Source organism: Chionomys nivalis, chromosome 9 (genome assembly GCF_950005125.1).
Source record: "Chionomys nivalis chromosome 9, mChiNiv1.1, whole genome shotgun sequence".
Lineage (NCBI taxonomy): Eukaryota > Metazoa > Chordata > Mammalia > Rodentia > Cricetidae > Chionomys > Chionomys nivalis.
Window position 1 is genome coordinate 17,355,517 of NC_080094.1, and position 21,435 is coordinate 17,376,951.

The following is a 21,435-nucleotide window of genomic DNA, read 5'->3' on the forward strand; positions in this document are numbered from 1 at the left end:
TTCAGTCAGTCCTTTTCTCAGGAAGGTGGCTGAGAAAAAGTTTCCTGGTGTGCCCCTAAAAACGGTCATTTCTGGTCCAGGGCCTGGACTGCAGTATTCAAGTGCAAGTAAGACTTTTGAGACTAGTGTATCCGGCTAGATATTGAGTGGGTTTGGGGAATCCCAGCAGGGGGACCAGGTCTGCCTCCAGGCTTTGCTGCTTCTTGCCGGCTACCCTAGAGGTACCAGGGGTTGTGCGTGTCTGGGGACCCTCCTGGAATTCAGCGCCCTGCGTCGTGTTTGCACGGGGGCCCCTCGGGCGTCAGCTCAGATCTGGGGCCGGGGGCTGGCGACGGGGAGGGGGCTGGCGGAGCTCACGGCGCGGTCCCAAGTTTATGCTAATCCGTGTAGAGCCCGCCTCCCGCCTCCCCTGCGCGGCCCCAGCCGCGAGTAGCCCCGGCCACTCGGCGGGACGCAGCGACCGCGCAGCTCCAGGCGGCGGAACAAGAGCGCTCCGGGGGTCGCCAGTGGAGGCGGGAGCCGGGCTGGCGAGCGGAGGATTCTCCGCGGGAGGCACCGCCCGGGGCCGAGTGGAGACAGAGCGCGATGGGTCACCGTCTGCCGGTGTGGCTGTGCGCCGTCGCGGCGCTGCTCTCGGAGGCACAGGCCAAAGGCACCCCGCTCCTCGCACGGCCAGCACAGCCCGGTGCCTCCCGCTACAGCCTCTACACGACCGGATGGCGTCCTCGGCTGCGCCCGGGGCCGCATAAGTAAGTGCGGGGCCCTGCCGGGGCGGGAACGCGGGGTGGGGGTGGGGGCGCGTGGCGCGCCACCACTCCCACCTGCCAGGACCCGCGCGGAGGCTTCGAGACTCGGGTACCCCAGCCACGAAAGGGGCGGTTCCCCCCGGAGCGATCTTTTACGCGGGCGGACGCCCCACGTTCCAGGAGGCTGCGGGCTTGGTGAAGAACAAGTCAGCGGAGGGGGCCTGGCGCGGTGGCTGGGATCCTGGCAGTGCCCGTGGAAACCTTTCCAGCGAAGTAACATTTTCCAGCTGCTCTGCGAGCAAACTCCAGGCACAGCGGACCAGGTGGAGGGAGAGGAGGCAGGGCTGTCCTCGCCTGGAACACGCGGGGCTCCTCCATCCCTTGCCTTCAGTCTCTCCTTTGCTCCGCGCGGTTGTGGATAGACCCACGCTTACTGTAGGTAGTCGCTCCTCCCCTCCTGCGGTCTGGCCCCCCCGGAACCCTGTGGGAGCGCCGAGGCGGCTGAACCGCAGAGCTAGTAAGGACTTGTGGGTCCTGGGCTTGTACTGTAGAACAGACAGACTTCCACAGTGGTCGGTTTATACCCGAATTTGAATTCCAGTGGAGTGTAAGATCTTGTGGGCTACTACCCAGCCCACAACCACGCTCTGCAAGCCCCTGAGCATCGGAGTAGGCTTCCTAGAAGGGAAGGCAAGGAAATGGCAACGCAGAGGCCAGAGAGCTTTTTCAGGGGAGGAAGGAGGAAAGCGTGATTTAAAAAGAAGCTAAGTTGTGCCCTCAGAAGCTTTGAAGGCCGCGATAAGGAGTTTAGAAATAGTGAAGAAGTTGGAGGGTGGGAGAGGGAGCAGAATGTGAGGCGGGGAGGTGAGGTGAGAAGGCCTTCTAGGAAGGTTAGATGGCCAACCCGTGCATTTGGCTCAGCAGCCACCCATCAAGGACAGATCAGAGCCCAGCAGTGGAACTGGGCCCAGCCCAGAAGATCTGGACCCTAGGCAATGGTCCAGGCTTCTATAGAACACAAATAGATAAAAGAGACATGGGGGTCTCCTGAGACCAACAGGTGGGGGCTCGGGCCAAATATTCCAGAGGTGCCATTTCCCCCTCCAGGTCCCTCTGTGCCTATGTGGTGCACAGGAACGTGACCTGCGTCCTACAAGAGGGAGCAGAGAGCTACGTAAAGGCTGAGTACCGCCAGTGTGGGTGGGGGCCCAACTGCCCTTCCACGGTCAGGTGAGTAAACCCCAGGCGCTGCCTCCAGCAGAGAACGGAGCCATTTCCACAAAGGGCTGCTGTACCCGGGACGTCTAAGAGCCCCCATAGTGCTGCCTAGAGCGGACCCAGATCCCTGAAAGGGGCCATGAAAGACCCCCGCCCCCTGCGCGCAATTCTAAACTTGCAGCAGATCTTACCCTGCAGAGACAAGGATAGGCTCAGTTTAGAGCCCAGAAACTTCAGGGATACAAGAGGGAGGCTGGACTAAGAAGATGTGGCGGAGGCAGAGGTTAAGGAAGGATAGATTGATACTACACACACACACACACACACACACACACGCACACGTGCACACGAAGTAGGCTCTGGTGACCAGGAGAAGGTGAGGCAGAGATGGAAGCCAGAGGCTCCAGCATAGTAGGCCAGACAGGCCAGACAGGTGATGGGACATAGCTGTCTACATTTGGAGAGTTTAAATGTGTCTGCGTGCAAACAGACCTATGCCCGGCTCTACCGGAGTGAGCAGGTGCATGATCAGGTAAGGGGGAGAGGTCCCCAGTGAGTCCTGCCTGCACTTTTGGGCCCTCTCTTTCTGCTCACTGAGCAGAGCTCAGAGGTGCCCCATGCCAGCTTTTGAGCAGAGCCCAGTTCCTCAAGTAAGCCAGAGATGGCTGGCAAGAAAAGCAGCTGGTGGGAGCTGCGAGAAGTGCAAGGATTGCAAGTGCAGCTCCGGTGCATTATCTCCTCCACACCCCGGGAGCTTGAAGCTTCCTCCGGATTCCCAGAGGCTCTGCTAAATCCAGAATGGACTTTCCTATGGCAGCAGGAGCTGACGGGGACCTAGTAGTCATCTTGGGGCTAAGTCCCTACTAGCATTCTCTACACAAACAGTATCACATGGGGCTTCTCCATGTGTCCTTCACTCTGAGGACTCAGGGCCTCTTTGAGGCCCACTCCACCATATGGTTTTGTCACCTAGGGGGTCAGAAAAGGAAACCCCCTGGGAGTGGAGATTGTCTGGAATGCCAGCTAGGGGGCAGAAATCTCAGCCCACAGGTACAAGAAGTTGCTCCCTTGCCCTCTCTCTCTGATCCAGGTACCGCTCAGTGCTCAGACCCAGATACAAGATTGGCTACAAGACTGTGACAGATCTGGCCTGGCGTTGCTGCCCTGGCCTTACAGGAGAAGGCTGCCCTGAACACCTCACAGACCATGGAGCTACCCCACCACACCAAGAGCCGGAGCCACAAACTCCGTTAGGGCAGCAGGTCCCAGACCCCAAGCCTTCTTCTTACAACAGAGAGGCCCCAAGCCCCCATGGTGAGTCTGTCCATGGATGTCCTCCAGAGGGAGTCAGGTTTCTTAGGCTTAGTGGCGGGGTCAGGAGGGGACTGTCGCAGGCTGCCTAAGCTGTCATGGATCTGGGGGTAGAGGTGGTGAGGTACATCTCACATGGGACATGACTGTCAGGCCCCAACCTTCCCCACCCAGACCCCATCACAAAGGGATGAGGAAGATATACATGTTGGAGGGTCAAGGGTGCTCTTGGGGTCTTTCTTCTTCCTTAGGAAGAAAAGGTCAAGGGCTGTTTGGCGAGCGTCTAGAGCAGCTGGAGGGTGATGTTCGGCGCCTGTCACAAGCATATGGTACCCTGAGTGGTCTGGTGGCTAGTCCCAAGGATCCCAATAGGATTACAGGTGCCCCCAGAGCACCCGTTGAGCCTATAGGCTTTAGGGTCATCCCCGAGGGCCTGGTGGACCCAGAAGACAGAGGCAGAGGACCGCTCATACCTCCTCTGGGTGAAATCCTGAGCAAGGTGACAGAGGTGAGCAATACATTACAGACCAAAGTGCAGCTGTTAGACGAGGTGCGCGGGCTGGCCCTCGGTCACGAGGCTCACCTGCAGCGGCTACGGGAAGCCCCACCGTCCCCACTGACGTCCCTGGCACTGCTGGAGGAGTATGTGGACCAGCGGCTCCAACGACTCTGGGGGAGCCTGCTGGATGGCTTTGAGCAGAAACTGCAGGGTGTCCAGAGTGAGTGTGACCTGCGCGTGCAGGAGGTGCGGCGGCAGTGCGAGGAGGGCCAAGCAGCCAGTCAGCGCTTGCACCAGAGCCTTGACGGCCGGGAGCTGGCCCTGCGGAGGGAGCTCTCCCAGCTGGGCACTCAGCTGCAAGGTCTGACTCTGACCGGGGGAGGCACCTGCTGTGGTCAGCTGGCTTTGATCAGTGCCCGCGTGGACAGCCTTGAGAGGAACCTGCAGGCTGTCACGGAGGCCCAAGGCGGCCTCAGCACTCTGGCTGCAGATGAGCTGGCGCGCCTCTCTGCTGCAATGCTCCAGGGAGGAGTGGAGGGGTTGCTTGAGGGCCTAGAGACCATCAATGGGACCGAGAATGGAGCCAGGGGCTGCTGTCTGAGAATGGAGATGGGGGGCTGGGGTGTCGGTGGTTTTGGGTCTATGCTGGAAGAGCGTGTGCAGAGCCTGGAGGAGCGGCTGGCAGCTCTGACTGGAGACCTAAGCCACCACAGCGCCACACCAGACAGATCAGCACGGCCACTCGTTCAGACAGAGCTAGCCGTGCTGGAACAACGGCTGGTCTCCCTGGAGACCTCATGTACCCCAAGTACCACTTCAGCCATCCTGGACAACCTCGTGGCAGAGGTGAAGGCCTGGCAGAGCCGGAGTGAGGCTCTCCTACACCAGGTGGCCAGTCACACTGCTCTGCTTCAACGGCTCAATGGCACAGTAGCCGAAGTCCAGGGGCAGCTGGCAGAAGGGACAGGCAGCTCGCTCCAAGGTGAGATCACATTGTTGAAGGTCAACTTGAACTCAGTAAGCAAATCACTCACGGGCCTCAGTGACTCTGTCAGCCAGTACTCTGACGCCTTCTTGGCCGCCAACACGTCCCTGGATGAACGAGAGCGAAAGGTGGAAGCTGAAGTTCACGCCATCCAGGAACAGGTCAGCCGGCAAGGGTCAAGGCTTCAGGCTGGCCACAGGCAGGTCTTGAACCTTCGAGGGGAGCTGGAGAAGCTCAAGGCTGGTGTGGCCAACGTGGCTGGAAGGTTGAGCCGCTGCCGGGACGCGGCCCAGGAACTCCAGCACACAGTGGGCCACTTTGACCAGCGGGTGGCTCAAGTGGAGGGAGCCTATGAGAGGCTGGGCTTGTTGCCTGCCCACCTGAATGATTTGCCTACTGAGCAGCTGAGGTCCAGGGAGGGCCTGTGGGGCCACATAGACAAGCTGAACCACACGCTGGCCCAGCACTCGCAGGACATTGCCCGACTCCGGGACGACCTGCTGGACTGCAGAGCCCAGCTGGCTGAAGTGAGGCCAGGGCAAGCTGACTAGGATGGCTGAACGGAATCTAAAGCCCAGATCCCACCAACCCTGGGAATATCATCCCAGAGACCAATCCTACCCAGCAGCACCTTCCAGCCTTCCCTGGCCATCCAGAGGCCACTAGGTGGATGGCCTTGGTCCAGCTCAGTGTGATTGTCACAGCCATTGAAAGCCACCCTCAGTGGAGCAGTCTGGAGGATTCAGGATAACAGTCAAGACAGGTTACACAAGATGCTGTCTCAAAAGAGCCAAGGCAAGTACATCACGCATAAAGACAAAGCTGGACTTCTGAGAGGGCCTGCTGCAAATGTCTGCACTTCCTCTTGTTGCAGACACACTGGAGTTAGCAGTTATGCAAAGCTTCCAGGCCCAGACTCAGAAAGCCTGTCCACTGTTCGCTTTACCAACCAGGGACCGTTCAACCCTTGAAGGCATCTCTTCCCTTGTCCCTTGGGCTTCCATCCTTAAGTATGTAAGGAAGATGATGCCCATTGGACCTATCTGGCAGCTTCATAGGTTCTATCTGAACCACAGACCAGAGGCCACCCAAGGTTTCCAATTCTTGTGTCCTTCGGGACAGAACAAAAGCCTGGCAGCCCAGCCAGTTCTCCGCATTCCTTTTGATCTTGCCTCATGGCGAGGGTGTAGGCAGCTGTAGACTCCCAGAGAAAAGAAGGGATGCAAGCACTGTTTGGAGACCCCACCCCAATTTATCATTTTTCTTTGAGTTCACAAATACACCCACGTGGTCCTTCCAGTTAGAGGAAAAAAATCTCTCCCCTGCCACCCAGGTCAGTACCTCTGGCCAAGAGCAGCCTTAGAGTCTGTTGAGGCAGACCCCGAGAAAGGAGCGGTAGCCGGATGGAAAGGAGTCAAAACCTTGCTTTTTAACAAACTACAACAGCCTTGGCAGGAGGTTCACAAACTGGAGAGAAGGTGAGGTAGGGAGCTGTCATGGCACAACTGGGAAACACATGTGCTTAGAAGACTGTCCGTCTCTACTGACCCCTGGCCTCAATTTCCCCCACATGGCCTGAGCCTGCTGTGCTGTTTCCCCCACACTCCTGCATCCTGGCTTGTGGACATTCAATGTTTGCCCTCCCCTCTGGTGTGGCTGGAAAGCAGGTTGGAGATTAAATCTTTGAACTGGTCTAATGGTGTTTTCTTCACTAGTAGCAGCGGGAGGGTAAGCTACTGACATGTCATTCTGTGTCCCACTGTGCCTGGGATGATAGCTCATGCAGCCACCTGGACACTAGACTGTCCAGCTGAAGCCAGAGCAGAATGGTCAGCAAACACCATCTGCCGTAGCCAGGACTGGGCTGAGCCCTCGGGAAGGGGTCGAGAGTGACTGGGCAGTGGTTTGGCAGGGACAAGGCTGGCAGAAACCACACTCCACAAGCCCTTCTGCAACCTCCCCCCCCCCCAACACACACACCCGCCAAGTCCCTCTTTTCTCTTGTCAGAGGGGCTCTGGACGCTTGGGGCTGAGAGCTCAAAGCATTCGGAGGAAAAAGTGATGTGTGGATCAGGAACTATGGGCAGACAGGAACATCCGGCTTTGGAGTGGTAGTCTGGGCATCCAGGAAGGGATGGAATAGCGGTGTTCCCACGTGGCACTCAGCCAGACCCTGAGAAAGGGGTTGTCGCTGGATGCAAAGGGGCCTGCTGATGACACCCTTCACTCTCCATCTAGGTCTCAAGTTTTCATGAGGCCACCTCCTCTGTTCTATCAGAATTTGAGGCAAGGTGACAGATACACCTGGGGCAGTGGTTCTCGACCTTCCTAATGCTGTGACCCTTTAACTGTTTCTTCATGTTATGGTGACCCCTCCCAACCATAAAAGGATTGCTCTTGCTCCTTCATAATTATTTTTGTAACTTTGCTACTGCTATGAATTGTATTCTAAATATCCAGAATATCTGATATATGACCTTATGAAAGGGTCACGGCCCACAGGTTGAGAACCACTGGCCTAGGGGATAGAGAATCCTACAAGGGTCTAGCGATACATTTAGTTGTTGGAGGTCAGGGCTGTGCTTAGCTCTGGGGGTAGCTGCCCCACCCCTGGTCGGGAGGTAGGTCCTAGGCACACGCATGGTCCTTAGGTATCCCCCATGCTCCCCACAGCCAGCTGGGCCTCAGTTGATGATGGTGCCATTTGTGCTACAGATGACTGTTTTGCTATTCCATTTCTTCAAGTAGATGGCCTTGTGGTGGCAGGTGCCCTGGTACTGAGTAACACACCAAAGACAACAGCATTTGTGTTTCAGGAAAAAAGGAAGGTCTCTGGCTGCCAACCAACATGTTGCCCCTTTGTTGGGTTGGGCCCGTGTCACTCATCTTCCAATCCTCAGTGTCAGGCCTGGGTCAGAGCAAGGAGAATGGCGTGGGCAGGCTCAAGCCAGGGCATCAAAGTCCACATGTGGCAGTGGTTCCCGCCAATAGCAGAAGTTGCTGTACTCAGGGTTGGCCAGGTCTGTGCTGGGGCCACGCACCACAGGTGGGAAAAGAAGCTCCACCACCTCCCCGAGCCGCTGGTACCTATGGGGCAGAATGGATTGCACTTAGTCCAAGCTGTCACAGGACTGTGGCCTTCACAGTTGGTGACGCCCGGGATTTGTCCTGGGAGAGGCGTGGGGGACATATGGCCCTTACGTGGATTTGTGGTTCTTTATGAGCTCCTGAACGAGGTCTCCCCGGGGGTTGACTGTGAAGATCCGAGATTCAGGGAGGCCCACCTGCCGGTAGGCAAAAACATCCTGCAAGAAACAGAAAGGGTTAGGGCCTTGTCTGAGCCTGCTTGCGGCAGGGAGGAGGGGGACACTCACATTTGGTCTGTTCCCAAAAGCAGCATAGAAGGGTTGTCCTTGGGGCAGAAACAGCTGTTGAATGTCACTCAGGCAGGCAACCTTGAATACCTCTGGCTTTTTCTCGATCACCTCCCTAGCATGGCCGTGACCATGGACAGGGAAGAGGGAAAAGGAAAGGCAAGACACCAGAGGGTCAGAAGATATGTCTGACCCAGTCTTGTCGGATACCCATGAGCAAATGCGTGATAGGCTGGAGTCTGTGAGCAACTGTGCGTTAGGTTGAAGATGCTCTAGCCTTTCCCTGCAAGGGGCCCCGGGCTTGTATGTGATGGTGGTTACCTGTGGAGGGCAGAGAAGAGGCTGCTGGGAGACAGCAGGATGGGGCCCTTAGGAAGGCCACAGCCATGCTCGCTCACCCACTGCAAGTACCCCTTGGTGAGGTCAGCCATGCCGATGGCCCGTGCTGAGCAGTACAGGAACTTGTACCCATTTCTGGAGGTGGGGGAGACAGAGCCAATCAGAGACAACCTCCACATTCTCGTTGCTCCTTAGCTGTAAAGTCATCTCAACTCTTGGGCTCTGGCCTTCAACCCCAGAGGAGCTTGGGAAGGCTTTGAGAGGTGATCTCGGCAGCTGTCCCAGCTAGAACATGAACACTGTTTTAAGGGCTTCCTGCTACCTTGAGGTCAGCTGGTAGATGGCTCACAAGAGAACTAAGGACCAGAAAGGTTTCAGTGTTTTATGGACTTCCCAGGCTTCTTCTATTGTGGGTTCTGGCGGTACCCAAGACTGGTTTTCAAGGGAAGACATTATGGTGACCTAACATATCCTTTGACCCCCTCCCTCCAGATAGGAGCCCTGGCCCAGCCAGAGCTCAGCACTCACAGATGGATTTTGTGGTAGAGACTAGTGATGCCCTGATGTGTCCAGTCTTTCCCCAGCTGGGGCAGAATGTGGCCGAGAGCATCGGACCTATAGCCAGGGAAGAAAGGTCGGTTAGGCTACCCAAATGGCTCCCACGCGCCACGGGTGTGGCCTAATGTGTCTCAGCCCACCGGGAAGAAGGCATTTCATAATGCTCCCATACACCCAGAACAAAGGGAGGTAAGTGCCCAGGTACTTCCCCCAGGCTCCTCACAGGCAGCTGGGTCTCACTTGGTGATGGTGCCATCTATGTCAGAGATGACCACCTTGTCATCCCAGTTCCACAGGTAGATGGTGGCTTTGCAACGGCAGGTGCCTTGGTACTGGGTAGTCACACTGAAGACCACATCGTTAGCTCCTTCGTGCAGGTTCAGATACCGCTGAGGATAGGCAAAGGGGGAAGGTATGGTCCCTGACCACCCTCTACTTGGACTGTGGCTTTTGATCCCCACGAGCCTCTTTCTCCACTTCCTCTTAGTTCAGAGCCCCTTTCTGAGGGGTCTCATGGTAGTCACACATGGATATATGCACATGGGCAGAAGGCACCTGGGCTGCCCAGGGACCTGCATAGTGCCCAGGCACAGGAGCCCTGACTTCCCTTCAACTCTCCATGACACAAATATCGGACAGGCTATGTCTGTGACTCTCTCTTCCTGGCTGTCTAGATCAGTCCCAAGGCAAGGGCTAGTTTTGACAGGGAGATATTGTTTTGATAGGCTGGGGCACTATGGGATCATCATAGGAAGCTGCTTTGTGGCCAGGATACCTGAATCAATATTCCCCTAGAGGGAGACCTAGCCCTGAATGTGATCCACAGATGATGAGGGTGGTTGCTCTCCATCATAGCTAGGTGACCCCTGTGTTCTGGCTCATCCAAAAGTAGACAAGTACTCTAGGGTACCAGGCAAGTGGTTGCTATCCTGAATCAGGCGGATCAAACCCTGACAGTGGGACCACAGATCTCAGGGAATCCACACAGTGACGGATGGAAGGGGTTGTCAAAATCTTAAGAGACGCCGGGCGGGTGGTGCACACCTTTAATCCCAGCACTTGGGAGGCAGAAGCAGGTGGATCTCTAGGAGTTCGAGGCCAGCCTGGTCTACAAGAGCTAGTTCCGGGACAGGCACCAAAGCTACAGAAAAACCCTGTCTCGAAAAAAAAAAAAACAAAAACAAAAACCAAAAAACAACAACAAAAAAATCTTAAGAGCTGTTGTCGGCACGGGTGACTTCAATGAGGTGTCCAAGGGACACTGCAGGACACTGCAGGTCGATATTTTAGGACGTCAGAGGGCTTTCCTATCCGACCTGAGAGAAATGAGCTGGCCTACAAAAAAGTGAACCCCCACGGCTGTTCAAGCACAGACCATCAGGGAAGCTGCCTACAGAACAGAGGAGACCAGCCTGTGGTGAACTGTATCTCCTCTTGGCCCTGTGCGACTTGAATAGAATTAACACAGCCCAGCCCATCTCTGCACTCACAATCTGCTCAGAAGACAGGCGAAGGGACTTCTTGTAGGTAGGGACGCAGCCCGGAGTGGGAGGTGGCAGACGGGGCACTTCAAGGATCACAGGACTGTCTGGGGCATCGTCATCGCTGCTTAGGACTTCCGTCTTCTCTCTGTGGCTGATATTGGCCTGTGAGCCACCTCCCCCAGTCAAAGGTCCCTCTTGTGCTTACACTCAGCCCAGGGCCTGCTCCTGTCCCTCTAGAGATGGCCTTCCCATCGAGTGCCACCTGTGTGGGATGCCCACCCAGGGAGGTGAGAGCCAGGCTGGAATGGAGGCCCAATCCTCCTAACTTCAGGATGCCTCCTTGGGATGTCCACCTTGGAGAGGGTTTCTGAACACATGTATTCTGGAATGATTCCCAAGTCCTACTTGCGTTGGCTTCAGCTGGCCCACCCTTGGTCACTCGCTCCCCAAACTTGGATGGCTGGGTCACTTCCAAGGTTAAAAAAGAAAGGGGTGGGGGAGCCGAGTAAGCAAATCCCTGTCTACTGGGGAAGAGAGACCCTTGACCCTTGACCCTTGACCCTCCCCTTAATATAGCAGCCCTTACCCAGGCTAGGAGTCTGCACACCAGCTCGGCTTTGCCATTTCCTACCAGAGGGACATTTGGCATATCTATGTCTCAGTTTTCCCATCTGGGAGGTGGGAACATTTCTCAGGAAAATGAAGTGTTTGGGAATTGACACCTACTATGGTTGGGTGAGGGGTTCTGGAACCCCTCACCCAATCAGGGTGGTTCTCGCCAGGCTCCAGCCCCAAGCCCTGCCAACAGGTCCAACTCACCCCTGCTGCTCCCTGGCTGCGGTTTTCTCCCTCTGGGCACTGTGCTGTGGGAAGAACTTCTATAAGCAAATTCTGTTTCCGGCCCTGTGCTGCCCTGGTGATCACTGGCCACCCCCCTACCTCCTCAGCTGGGAAGTCCCTGCGTCTCCAGGAAAACCACCATCGGCCACCCTTCCGGGGCATCTTCTCCTTCTCAAGTTTGTCCACAGTGCTCTGTGGGTAGATAATGGGCCACAAGTTATTTCTGCAAGCAGTAAACCTATCTGATGTTGGCCATGGAAACCCCACGAGCCCAGAATCTTGGCCCAACCTAGAGAATGGTACTATCAACCTCTGGAGGCTGAAGAAAATGTTGGCTTTTCTTCCTCCCGAGAGCCCAGGAGTGACTCTTAACTCTGCAGAGGAGACCAAGGGCCTTTCCTGTCTCACCAGAACTCCTGGCTCTAGCCCAGCTTCCAGATTGCATGAGCCCATGGCCTACTAGACTGCTGAAGGTAAGCTGCATTGGGGGAGTCTTAGGAATTGGTACTCTGTGCCTGACCCTCCCAGTGGCCCCAGGAACAGACTGTAGTCAGGATTCTCTCAATCCCAAAGACAGAGACAACTTCCTGAAATCAGTGATCCTAACCCACCCCTCTCTTTGTATTCTGCTCAGTACCAGACTGGGGCAGGATTACCTTGAGGAAGAAAAGCTGATTAGATGCATGCTAGATAACCCAGAAAAGTCCAGGGCTAGGCCTGCCTACAATGACATCAATGCCCTACAGATTCAGGTTACAGAACTCAAGTCAGAAGGACATGAGCTTCGGGTCCACCAGCCTGACTGCCAACAGGCTTGGGTGGGGGTCTCTCAAAGGCCTCAGGTGGTGGGTCTGTCTGGATAAAATGAGGAGAGTCAAACAGGGGAGTGACTTCCTTCCCACTGGCTCTAGATCCTATCTCTGTTGCCATCTGATAGAGCCAGACATCACTAAAGAGATACCATCAGCATTTATTTAACCTTTGAGGAAGCCTAACTAAGTGAAGAATCACAGATAAAGCCAGAGCGGGGGCCCTGGGTGCCTCCTGAGGGCAGAAAGGGCAGGCACAGTCCCAGGCTGACCTCACAGAGAGGGCAGGTGGCCCCAGGAGGCCAAGGTAGAGATTCTGAGAAGGAAGATGAATGCTGGCTCCCTTCCCCCATCTGAGTATCTACACATGCTGTTCCCCGCCTGAACTGCTCAGGACTGTCACCTGTTTGGCTGGCTTAGTGAGCACTTTTTCAGCAGACACCCTGTAGTTAGCTGTCACAGCACCAAGGCTGCTCATCCCCAGCATTCAGTTGAACTTGATGCTCATCTGGATAACTCTTTGATCAATTGGGCCTTCCTAGGGGATGCATTTGTTTGGCGCATGACTGCCCAGACCAGATACGGTACATAATAGGTACTCAATAGATGAGGGCTGACCAAGGAACCAGTCGCCCCTCGGTCCGGGACAGAGGAGGAGCAGAGTGGAACCCTGTTTCCCAAGCCTTATCTTTCAGATCCCAAACTCTCCTGTTGAAAGTTTGTCTCAGTTTGGCCAATTGTTGGATCTTTATCCTGCTCTGATTTCACCTGCGTTCCTCTGATGAGAAGTCCATACCCAATAGAACCCAGCCGTGGCTGGGAACCCTGGGAATGATGGGCTTTGCCCACACAGGATGGGCAAGCCTCTGAGGACCTGTTTCCTGTCTCCAGAGTGAACCCAGTAGAGTAGCCAGCAGCCATAGGGTCCAAGGCCCATCCCTGTTCACCATCTACTTTCTCTTCAAGGCTATGACTTCAAGGCCATGGCTCTAGTGGTATTCTAAGCATTACCTTGGGTAAGTTCTTCTGGAAGGCTTGCAGACAAAGGATCATGGGGGCAGCCACAGCCCAGTTATAATGCCTAGAGAGACAGAATGAGCTGTCAGAGCTGCAGCAGTTTGAGGGCATAGAGTGGGTGACTGTGGCCATCCACCACCCCCAACCTACCACTCACTTCTCATTGATTTTCACCACGAGGTTTGGGTCATCCAGGAGCCCGGGATTTTTAGTGAGGTCCTCATAGGAGACCACGTGCTGGTTGAACTTCTCTGGGCACGGAGGCAGAGAGTGAGGGCTGATATTGCCATGTCCCACACAATCTGCTTGTCCTATACTCTCCTACAGACCTCCTGTTGGCCAGGTCTTTGACCTAGCAACAGGTCCCCCTTCCTATGGTTTTTGCACCTGTTCCCACTCCAGGATCTACAGGCTAGGTCAAGGCTTACTATCAAGCATTTGTGTCAAAGATGCTGGTTGAGAGTGGGTACCACGGGGCAGTCTCACATCTGTGCTACCCCACCCTCAAAAGTCTTCCCTGACTTCTCCTGGGTCCTGGAAGTCTTCCGTGCCCTGCTGTGACTTCTGGGGGGCTTCTCTGCTCTTCCTTGGCCCTAAGGGGTCATCTCTGTCCTCCTACGGCTCCTGGGTGTCATATCTGTCCTACGGCTCCTGGGTGTCATATCTGTTTTCCTCTCACCTCCTTTCATCACTAGAAGCCTGCATCCCTTTTCTGACCCTCCCCATCCTCCCTTGGTCCCTAGCTCTGCACTAATCCTCAGGATGGCTGGTACCATGGTTGAACATACCCAGGGGGATGTCTCGGGTTTCGGCCAGTCCACCACAGAGGGACAATGCTACTTTGTCCACTGAGTCCGGGGTGGGCTCGGCTACGTGTTCAGGGTTGGGGTTCTCCAGGAGCTTCTGGTTGCTGGGCTCACTCCACCTCCTGGGCCCCATCCTGCAGTCACTGAAGACGAAGAGGCCAGCAATGATATGAACACAAAAGAAGATGGAGGTGGTTCCCCCTTTCCCCTTTCCTCCCTGGATCTTGATAGGAGGCCTTTGGCTCCACAGGCCCCAGTCCCAAACTCCCTGTCACCCAGAGCCCAGGTACCTCTGGGGGAAATAAAGGGCTGCATTCTCAGAGTCCAGGGAGGACAGGTCATCCAGGTAGATGTCACTGGGGCCCAGGTGGTGGTTTCTCTTCAGGGAACCTGAGGGTGAAGGAGGGTACACCCGTCCACCAAACATGGGTTCAGTGGCATGAGCAACATGTGGCCCATTGCCTCTGAATGTCCTAAGCTGATGCTGTCCACTAGAACTCTTCCATGACAAAGATGTCCCTTATCTGTATTGTCCAGTATGGCAGCCACTAGTGACATGTGGCTACTCAGCACACCTCAGATAGACTGATGTCATAGAGAAGTGGAATTTAAAGTATAATTTTAATCATTTCATTTCATTATTTTTACCTATTTATTGGTATCTTTAACAATAACATTTTTATTTATTTTTTTGTGTGTGAGTCGGAGGACCGCAGTATATGTGTGCAGGTTACAGGGTGGGGGTCAGTTATCTCCTTTCGGAGGTCAGAGGGTGGCTTGCGGGGATCAGGTCTCTCCTTCCACCCAGGTGGTTCCTGGGGATTCAACTTGGGCTGTCAGGCTTGGCAGCAAGCCTTTTACCCACTGAACCACCTCACTAACCCCATGCATTGTTTCTTTGAGACAGGGCCTTGTGTATCTCAGGCTGGCTTTGAACTCACTATGTAGCCAAGACAACCTTACATTCCTGATCCCACCACCTATATCTCCCAAATTCTGGGATTAAAAGCTTGGAGCACTATACACAGTTTATGTGGGGCTGGGGCGGGACCCTGGCTGCTTACATGTTAGTCAAGCATTCCACCAACTGCATGTCATCTCCTGGCCTAACTTATTTAATTTAGCTGCCTATAAATCAATGGCTACCAACTTGGACAATGCAGGCGAGGGGCCTTCCTACCCACGCTTTGGTGAAGACAAACTGCGAGCTGAGAGTGGTCCAGCCTTGCTTAGCCTGCCTGCCTTCCTATCCCATCTCCCATCCCTCCTCACTCAAGACAGCCATCTCAGTCCTAGGCCTGCAGCATCTCCCACCTTGGCCTAACTCACTCAGCTTCCTCTGCCTAGAATTTTCTTTTCATTCCTTCCATGCCCGAGTCTTCTTTTTCCATGTCTCAGTTACAACTCTCACTATTCAGAGAGACCTTCCATGACCCTGTGACTTTACAGTCCCCGTCCCTGAGCTAATGACGCTGTTCTGTGTGGTCTATGCCATGCCCTCCCCTGTTCACACATATCCCATTTGGCTCCTCCATTGAACTGGGCCCTGTGAACACTGGCCAAGCATAAGGCCTGGCATATAGCAGCTGCTCAAACTGTGCCTAAAGTCCTACAGTCCACCCAGGACGTAACCTGAGGCCAGGGATGCAGTGAGAGGACCCAGCCATCACTCACCTTTTCCCTTGGAGACTTCTGGATGCCCAGAGGGAACGTGGCTCTCCAGAGTGGCCCAGCTCCATGACTTAGTGGCAGGAGGGTGACCTGCACACCTAGAATTCTGAGTCTTGGTTTCCTTAGTCTCTCGGGCAGCAAGGGGAGAACCCACTAGAGTTTCCTCACAATGTGTGTCCACATCAGGAAGCACTGTATCCTCCCTGGCCACTGGTTGTAACATGGGGAGTCTCGAAATGTCCACACCAGCCGCAGAGGAGGAAGGGCTAGGTTCAGGTTCCCCAGGAAGAGCAGAGATTGCCTCGACCATACTGTCAAGGACCACAGACAACTCATGCCGCTCAGCTTTTGCCACCTTCAATCAGATAAAGACAGGAAGACAAAGCCTGGTGCATGGGGACTCCAAAGACTCACATCCCAGCCACTCTACCCTGATGTAGAGGGACCAGGGAGTCCCTGAAAGGCACAGCTCGGAGGAACTCACCTTAGGCAGTCTCCCCCAGGCCCACTGCATGTGAGACTCAGCTCTCAGGGGACTTGGCTCCAAGGACCGCAGCTCAAGCTCAGAGTCACTCTTAGGGGACATTAGGTCACCGGAGGAGAGGCTGCAAGGAATAAGCATCCAGAGACAACTGTCACTGCTCCCCAACCTAGGCCAACTTAGAAACATTTTCAATAGGTATTTATGCCTGTATTGGATCCAAAATATTCAAGAATATGTATGTACACACACATATACATATATAAATGTATATATGTAAAGAACTCCTATAAATCAACAATAAGGCAATATGATTTTTTAAAGCTAGATGTCATAAACATGCCTATAATCTTAGCATCATCTTCTGCTACATAAGGAATTCAAGGCCAACCTTGGCTATGTGAGACCCTGTCTCAAAAAATCAAAACAAATAGGATGGCAAGATGGGACTTCTTTAAGATCTATTTATGTGCATGTGTGCACATGGGTGCAGTGCCTGTGGAGGCCACAAGAGGGCATCAGATCTCCTGGAGCTGGAATGACAGGCAGTTGTGAGCTTAATAGGTGCTAGGAACCTGAATGTTTTACAAAGGAGACACACAGATAGACAACAGACACACTTAGTCAATGCAAAGACGTAAAGTTGAAACCAGCTTGGGGCAGCATGCCACCCACTGGACCCTTACCTGGCCTGCGGGGTGCACTCGCCATCAGAGTAAGGGTAGATGTCTTTCGGCTGTGGTGAGGACTCCTCCTCCTCCTGAGCACTGCTTAGGGAGCACGGAGAAATGCTCAGTAACAAGCAGGGAAATCTGGCTATCCAGACTTCAGACAGTAGACCAGAGACGCCAAGGCCCTTGTCCAGAGTTACACAGCATCCACAGAAGAAATGCTTCCACCCAGGCTAGTGTTCCCCACAGCCTCCCTCTGGCTCCTACCCACCTTGGGGACTCTGCTGTTGGCTTTTCCTGTGAGGGCAGCTCACTCTCAGCACCTGCCTCCAACTCCTCAGAACTGGAGTCCACAGCATCCTCCCTACGCCTGGGTTTTCTCCTGCGCCGCCTCTTTCTCCGCCCAGTGATGATGAGGCCCTCGGGTTCACTGGCTGTGCCCAGCTGGGAGTCCGAGGGAAAGCCTGACAGGCCTCCCCATGGGATGGGTGAGGTGCACAGGCGAGGGGGCACCTCTTCCTGTGGGGAGAACCAGGCAGAAAGCTGAAGGTGCTGGAGTCAGCGGGTTACCCAGAACCCCACAGCGGGCTCACTTAGGGACAGGCACGGGGCAACCCACACTGGCCACAAGCCCCTCTAACTGAGGTGAGGCAGCAGTCCGGCCAGCTCCATCAGAGCAGCCAGGGCCTCAGCCTCTCACTGCCTCTTGGTGGCACCCATTTCTCTTCTAAGACTTAGCCAGGTGACACTTCCTTCAGGAAGCTCAGGCTGCATTTCCTGGCAATGACCAAGAGGCTGCATCAATGGATATTTATGGGCCTGTATTCCAGCCCTTGTCTGGAACTCTTTTTTAAAATATGTATTTATTATGTATATAGTACTGTGCCTGCATGTATGACTACATGCCAGAAGAGGGCACCAGATCTCATTATAGATGGTTGTGAGTCACCATGTGGCTGCTGGGAATGAAACTCAGGACCTATGCAAGAGCAGCCAGTGCCCTTAACCTCCAAGCCTCTCTCCAGCTTATCTGGAGCTCCTTTTGAAGGTACAGGAGTCACTTGTTTGAGTCTACTGCATTGTGTCTGGCATACAACAGGGGCTCAGTTAAAGTTTATCAAATTCAAGCAGTTAAAACTTTTTTGTTGCCTTAGGCTAGACCATTCTGCAAACGCTCCTCTTTTTACACACACACACACACACACACACACACACACACACACACACCCGCCTGCCCCCCAGCTCTGTATTCTGGCTGTATGGTTCTGACACAGACTCAAACAGCCAGGCTTTATTCTTTGCAGTCCCCTCACCCTCCTGTTTCTTGAGACTCCCAGCCAGGCCAACGTTCCACTCCCCAGGGGCTCAGCTCAGAGGGCTCCAGCTTCAGAAACCTTCCCCAGAAACTAGAATCGACCAGAGTAGGGCCCCCCTTTCTGAGCTATGACAGAATACCATGAAGGCTGAGGCCAGCCTCAAGTGACCGTCTACATCAGTTCTCTGCTGAAGAGAGGTCAGGGATAATGGCAGACCCAGATTCCTTCCTGGGCAGCACCAGTGAAGGGGTAACGACGATCCTACCTCATCGCTGTCCAGCTCCTGGACGAAGAAAGCCTCGCCGCTGTCCCCCAGCTTCATGTGCAAGTCTGCAGGCTCTCCATTGATTTCAATGTCCACCTGCAGTGGGAACGGTGGGCGGGGACTGACTGGGCCATAGCATCAAACTTCAGGTCCCGATCCAGAAACTGGATCCACGACCTTGGCTGCCTCCAGCTCTCTCCAGACTCCCGTGGCCCTGGCTGCTTATCACCGGGTTACCAGGAGAACATTGTTGTGACCTCTTTCTTCCAGTTCTCCCCGCTCTCACTGTGACTACCCATGTTGACGACATGAATAATGGCGAGAATTACCACTTATTGTAGAGAATCCTGTTTAACTTTACAACAACCCTTTGTAGTAGCTCATCATTATCCCCATTTTATAGACAAGGAAACTGAGGCGTGTGTGGGTGTGTGTGTGTGGGGGGGGTAGATTATTTGTGAGGGCCAGCCCTCCCAGCAGAGCCTATGAAACTCCAAGAGTCTTCAACTACACCCCGATCTCCTTGTTTTATTTTGTGTGTGCTTGTGTGCGGTATCATATGTGTGTATACATATTTGTGTGGGTGCCTGCTTATGTGGGTGTCTGAGGCCAATCTCAGGTGCCTACACTCAGTACGCTCCACCTTATTTCTCGAGACAGGATCCCCCACCGACTGGTGAGGCTGGCAGGCTAGCAAGCTCCGGAGATCTACCTGCCTAGATCTTTAGGACTAGGACTACAGACGTCTTTTGCACCTTGCTGTTCATGTGGGAAAAGTTTGTTAAGAACCCCAGCTCAGGACATGGCAAGCTCTTTACTGGTTCGGCCATCTGCCCAGCCCTACAGCCAGTTTCTTACCTCTGAGGTACGCTGTCTTTCACAGATTATACTTTCCTACTAGGATTCTGAAAAATTCACAGTCACCTCAACTTAAATGGGGTTTGGGCCCACGACACTGCTGCTCACACATGGTGCTAAATGAAGTCTCTGTCAGGAACCTGAGGAGGCTGATGTGGCCCTATAAGGGACTACGCCTTGTCCCCAAAGACCTGACCTTAAGGCAACATCATCTGTTCCTGTTTACTGTCCTAAACTATTCCATTGCTAGCATCAGGCATATAAAAACTTGCCCATTCCTAAAGGTGATATGATTAGGTTTGAAGATGTGAGGTGATTAGTAAGGCCACAGGGGAGGTCTCAGTAAGCTGAGGAAGGCCCGGTAGCCACAGAATCCGGCTCTACTCCCCTGGGCTTCCTACCTCAGCCAATGAGAATCTTCTGGATCAAGGCCCTAAACCAACCCAAAAACAATGAGGACCAGTGAGGTGGCTTAGCAGGAATGGGCCCTTGCCACCAAGCTTGACAGTCTGAGTTCAATCCTTGGAACCCATGTAGTGAAAGGAAAGAACTGACTCCCATATTGTACACACAAATAAACACACAATCATATATACACACATAGACAAAATAAATACAATAAAATAAAATTTTAAAGAAAATTCAATGAAAATATAAAAGAAAGTAAACAGGATAGGCACTCCCCACCCCCACCTCCACCCTTTATGGAGGCCACGTCTTTTCTGAGACAGTAGTGATTGATAACGCTGCCTTCAAAAGCCCACCCCGATGAAGCCAGACCACAGGCCAAAGCACTCACCACCTTCTCCCGTGACCGCAGGACACCCAGCTTGCCGAAGCGAACATGGAAGGGTGAGCATCGGAAGGAGCCATCCGGCTGCCTCACCACCAGCACATCGATGCCACCGCTCAGCGTGGCAGGGTTTAGGCCCCTGTACAGTTCCTTAACAGTTCCAAACACCGTCTCCGCCAGCTGCCCCACATAGTTCATGGCTGCTGCTGCCCAGAGCTGGGATGCCCAAGCTTAGGTTGTGTTTAGCCCGTGAAGAGAGACTGTGTCTGTACAGAGGCAGCAGCCTGTGGGGTAGAACGATCTTTGGGAGGAGACCTGGGCCTCCTTGCCGTGGCTGGCCCACCGACCTACTGCGGATCCCTTGGGCGGCCAGCTGCCTTGTCCTGCTGCCAATCTGCACATCTGTAAAAATAAGGACTCAGGATGAGACGATAGCCGGGTGCCCGTGCCTCTAAATGCTATGACTCATGGTGATGCCCATGAGCACTCCATGGGCATGGCTCACCTAAACTTCACAACAACCCTGCAAGGCTGGCAGAGCAGGGTGACTGCTCCTGTTTACAGACGAGCCGGTCGAAGCTCCGAGAGGTGGAGTGGCTTGCCCAGGGTCTCACACCTGTAAGGAGAGAACCCGTGGGTCAAGTCCAGGTCTGTGTGACTCATGTCCAGAACCCTTGGCAGAAACAAAGAGGAATATTCACCGTGGAAACAGTACACTGTGGGCAGTGGGGGAGAGCCTCCAAATCCAGCTAGCCTTGTTAGGTAATAGGTGGCATCCGAAAGGAGGTCTTCCGTTTGAGAAATGGGTCTAGGGAGCTTGCTGCTTCCTGGTCCTAGAAATTGTTTACCCACTCCAGGGGCCTAATTTGAGAGAATTTACTAGACCAGACACCCAGTAAGGTCTCTGGGTAACTTAAGGAACCACTCCAACCCTGTACACTCCCCCCCCCTTTTTCCTGGTAAGATGTCCATTGATGGCCCACCTTGCAGGTAAGGCCCCCAGCCCTACTTCATGATCTTCAGGCCATTGTTCCCAGTCCCTAGCTTCAGACCAGAGCTCTGATGTCCATTCAGGCCAGTGTTGCTCTTCATCCCCAGGCAGACTGGTCCCTCTAGCTTTCCTGCCTCAGGCAGGATGGGGAGAGGCGAAGGCAGGAGGCTTCAGAGGCAGCAAGGAAAAGCCAGGGCTATAATAAAAGTCATAACCAAGCTGGCATGGCATAGTATCCCCTCGCCTTACTCCACCCTTACCAGATCCAGCCCATTCTACCTGCTATGCTCTCAGGTTAGTGCCCCTAATGCTCCCCTGGCTGCCAGGACTGAGAACAGGACCCAAGGCACACCCACATGTCACCCTCCTCTCTCAGATCTTACAAAAGAGTTCCTGGAGGACA

At 54.2% G+C, this 21,435-nt stretch overlaps 2 protein-coding genes across 2 annotated transcripts; one reads left to right on the plus strand and one right to left on the minus strand.

The window, feature by feature from the left end:
• The first annotated feature begins 526 nt into the window (after positions 1-526).
• Emilin3 (elastin microfibril interfacer 3) lies at positions 527-6,435 on the plus strand. Its single transcript, XM_057781480.1, has 4 exons — positions 527-749; positions 1,854-1,976; positions 3,055-3,278; positions 3,527-6,435. Exons 1-4 carry the CDS (start codon positions 586-588, stop codon positions 5,308-5,310), a joined length of 2,295 nt encoding a protein of 764 aa, XP_057637463.1. The 5' UTR covers positions 527-585; the 3' UTR covers positions 5,311-6,435.
• A 768-nt stretch (positions 6,436-7,203) lies between these two features.
• On the minus strand, positions 7,204-20,402 carry Lpin3 (lipin 3). Its single transcript, XM_057780817.1, has 19 exons — positions 20,048-20,402; positions 18,391-18,486; positions 17,081-17,328; positions 16,825-16,905; positions 16,142-16,262; positions 15,661-16,012; positions 14,277-14,376; positions 13,969-14,129; positions 13,338-13,431; positions 13,175-13,244; positions 11,454-11,546; positions 11,334-11,377; positions 10,521-10,659; positions 9,271-9,419; positions 9,001-9,087; positions 8,455-8,607; positions 8,134-8,248; positions 7,961-8,064; positions 7,204-7,846 (listed from the first exon to the last, which is right to left on the minus strand). The coding sequence occupies exons 1-19, from the start codon at positions 20,237-20,239 to the stop codon at positions 7,702-7,704; spliced, it is 2,544 nt and encodes an 847-aa protein (XP_057636800.1). The 5' UTR covers positions 20,240-20,402; the 3' UTR covers positions 7,204-7,701.
• Between the last annotated feature and the right edge of the window lie 1,033 nt (positions 20,403-21,435).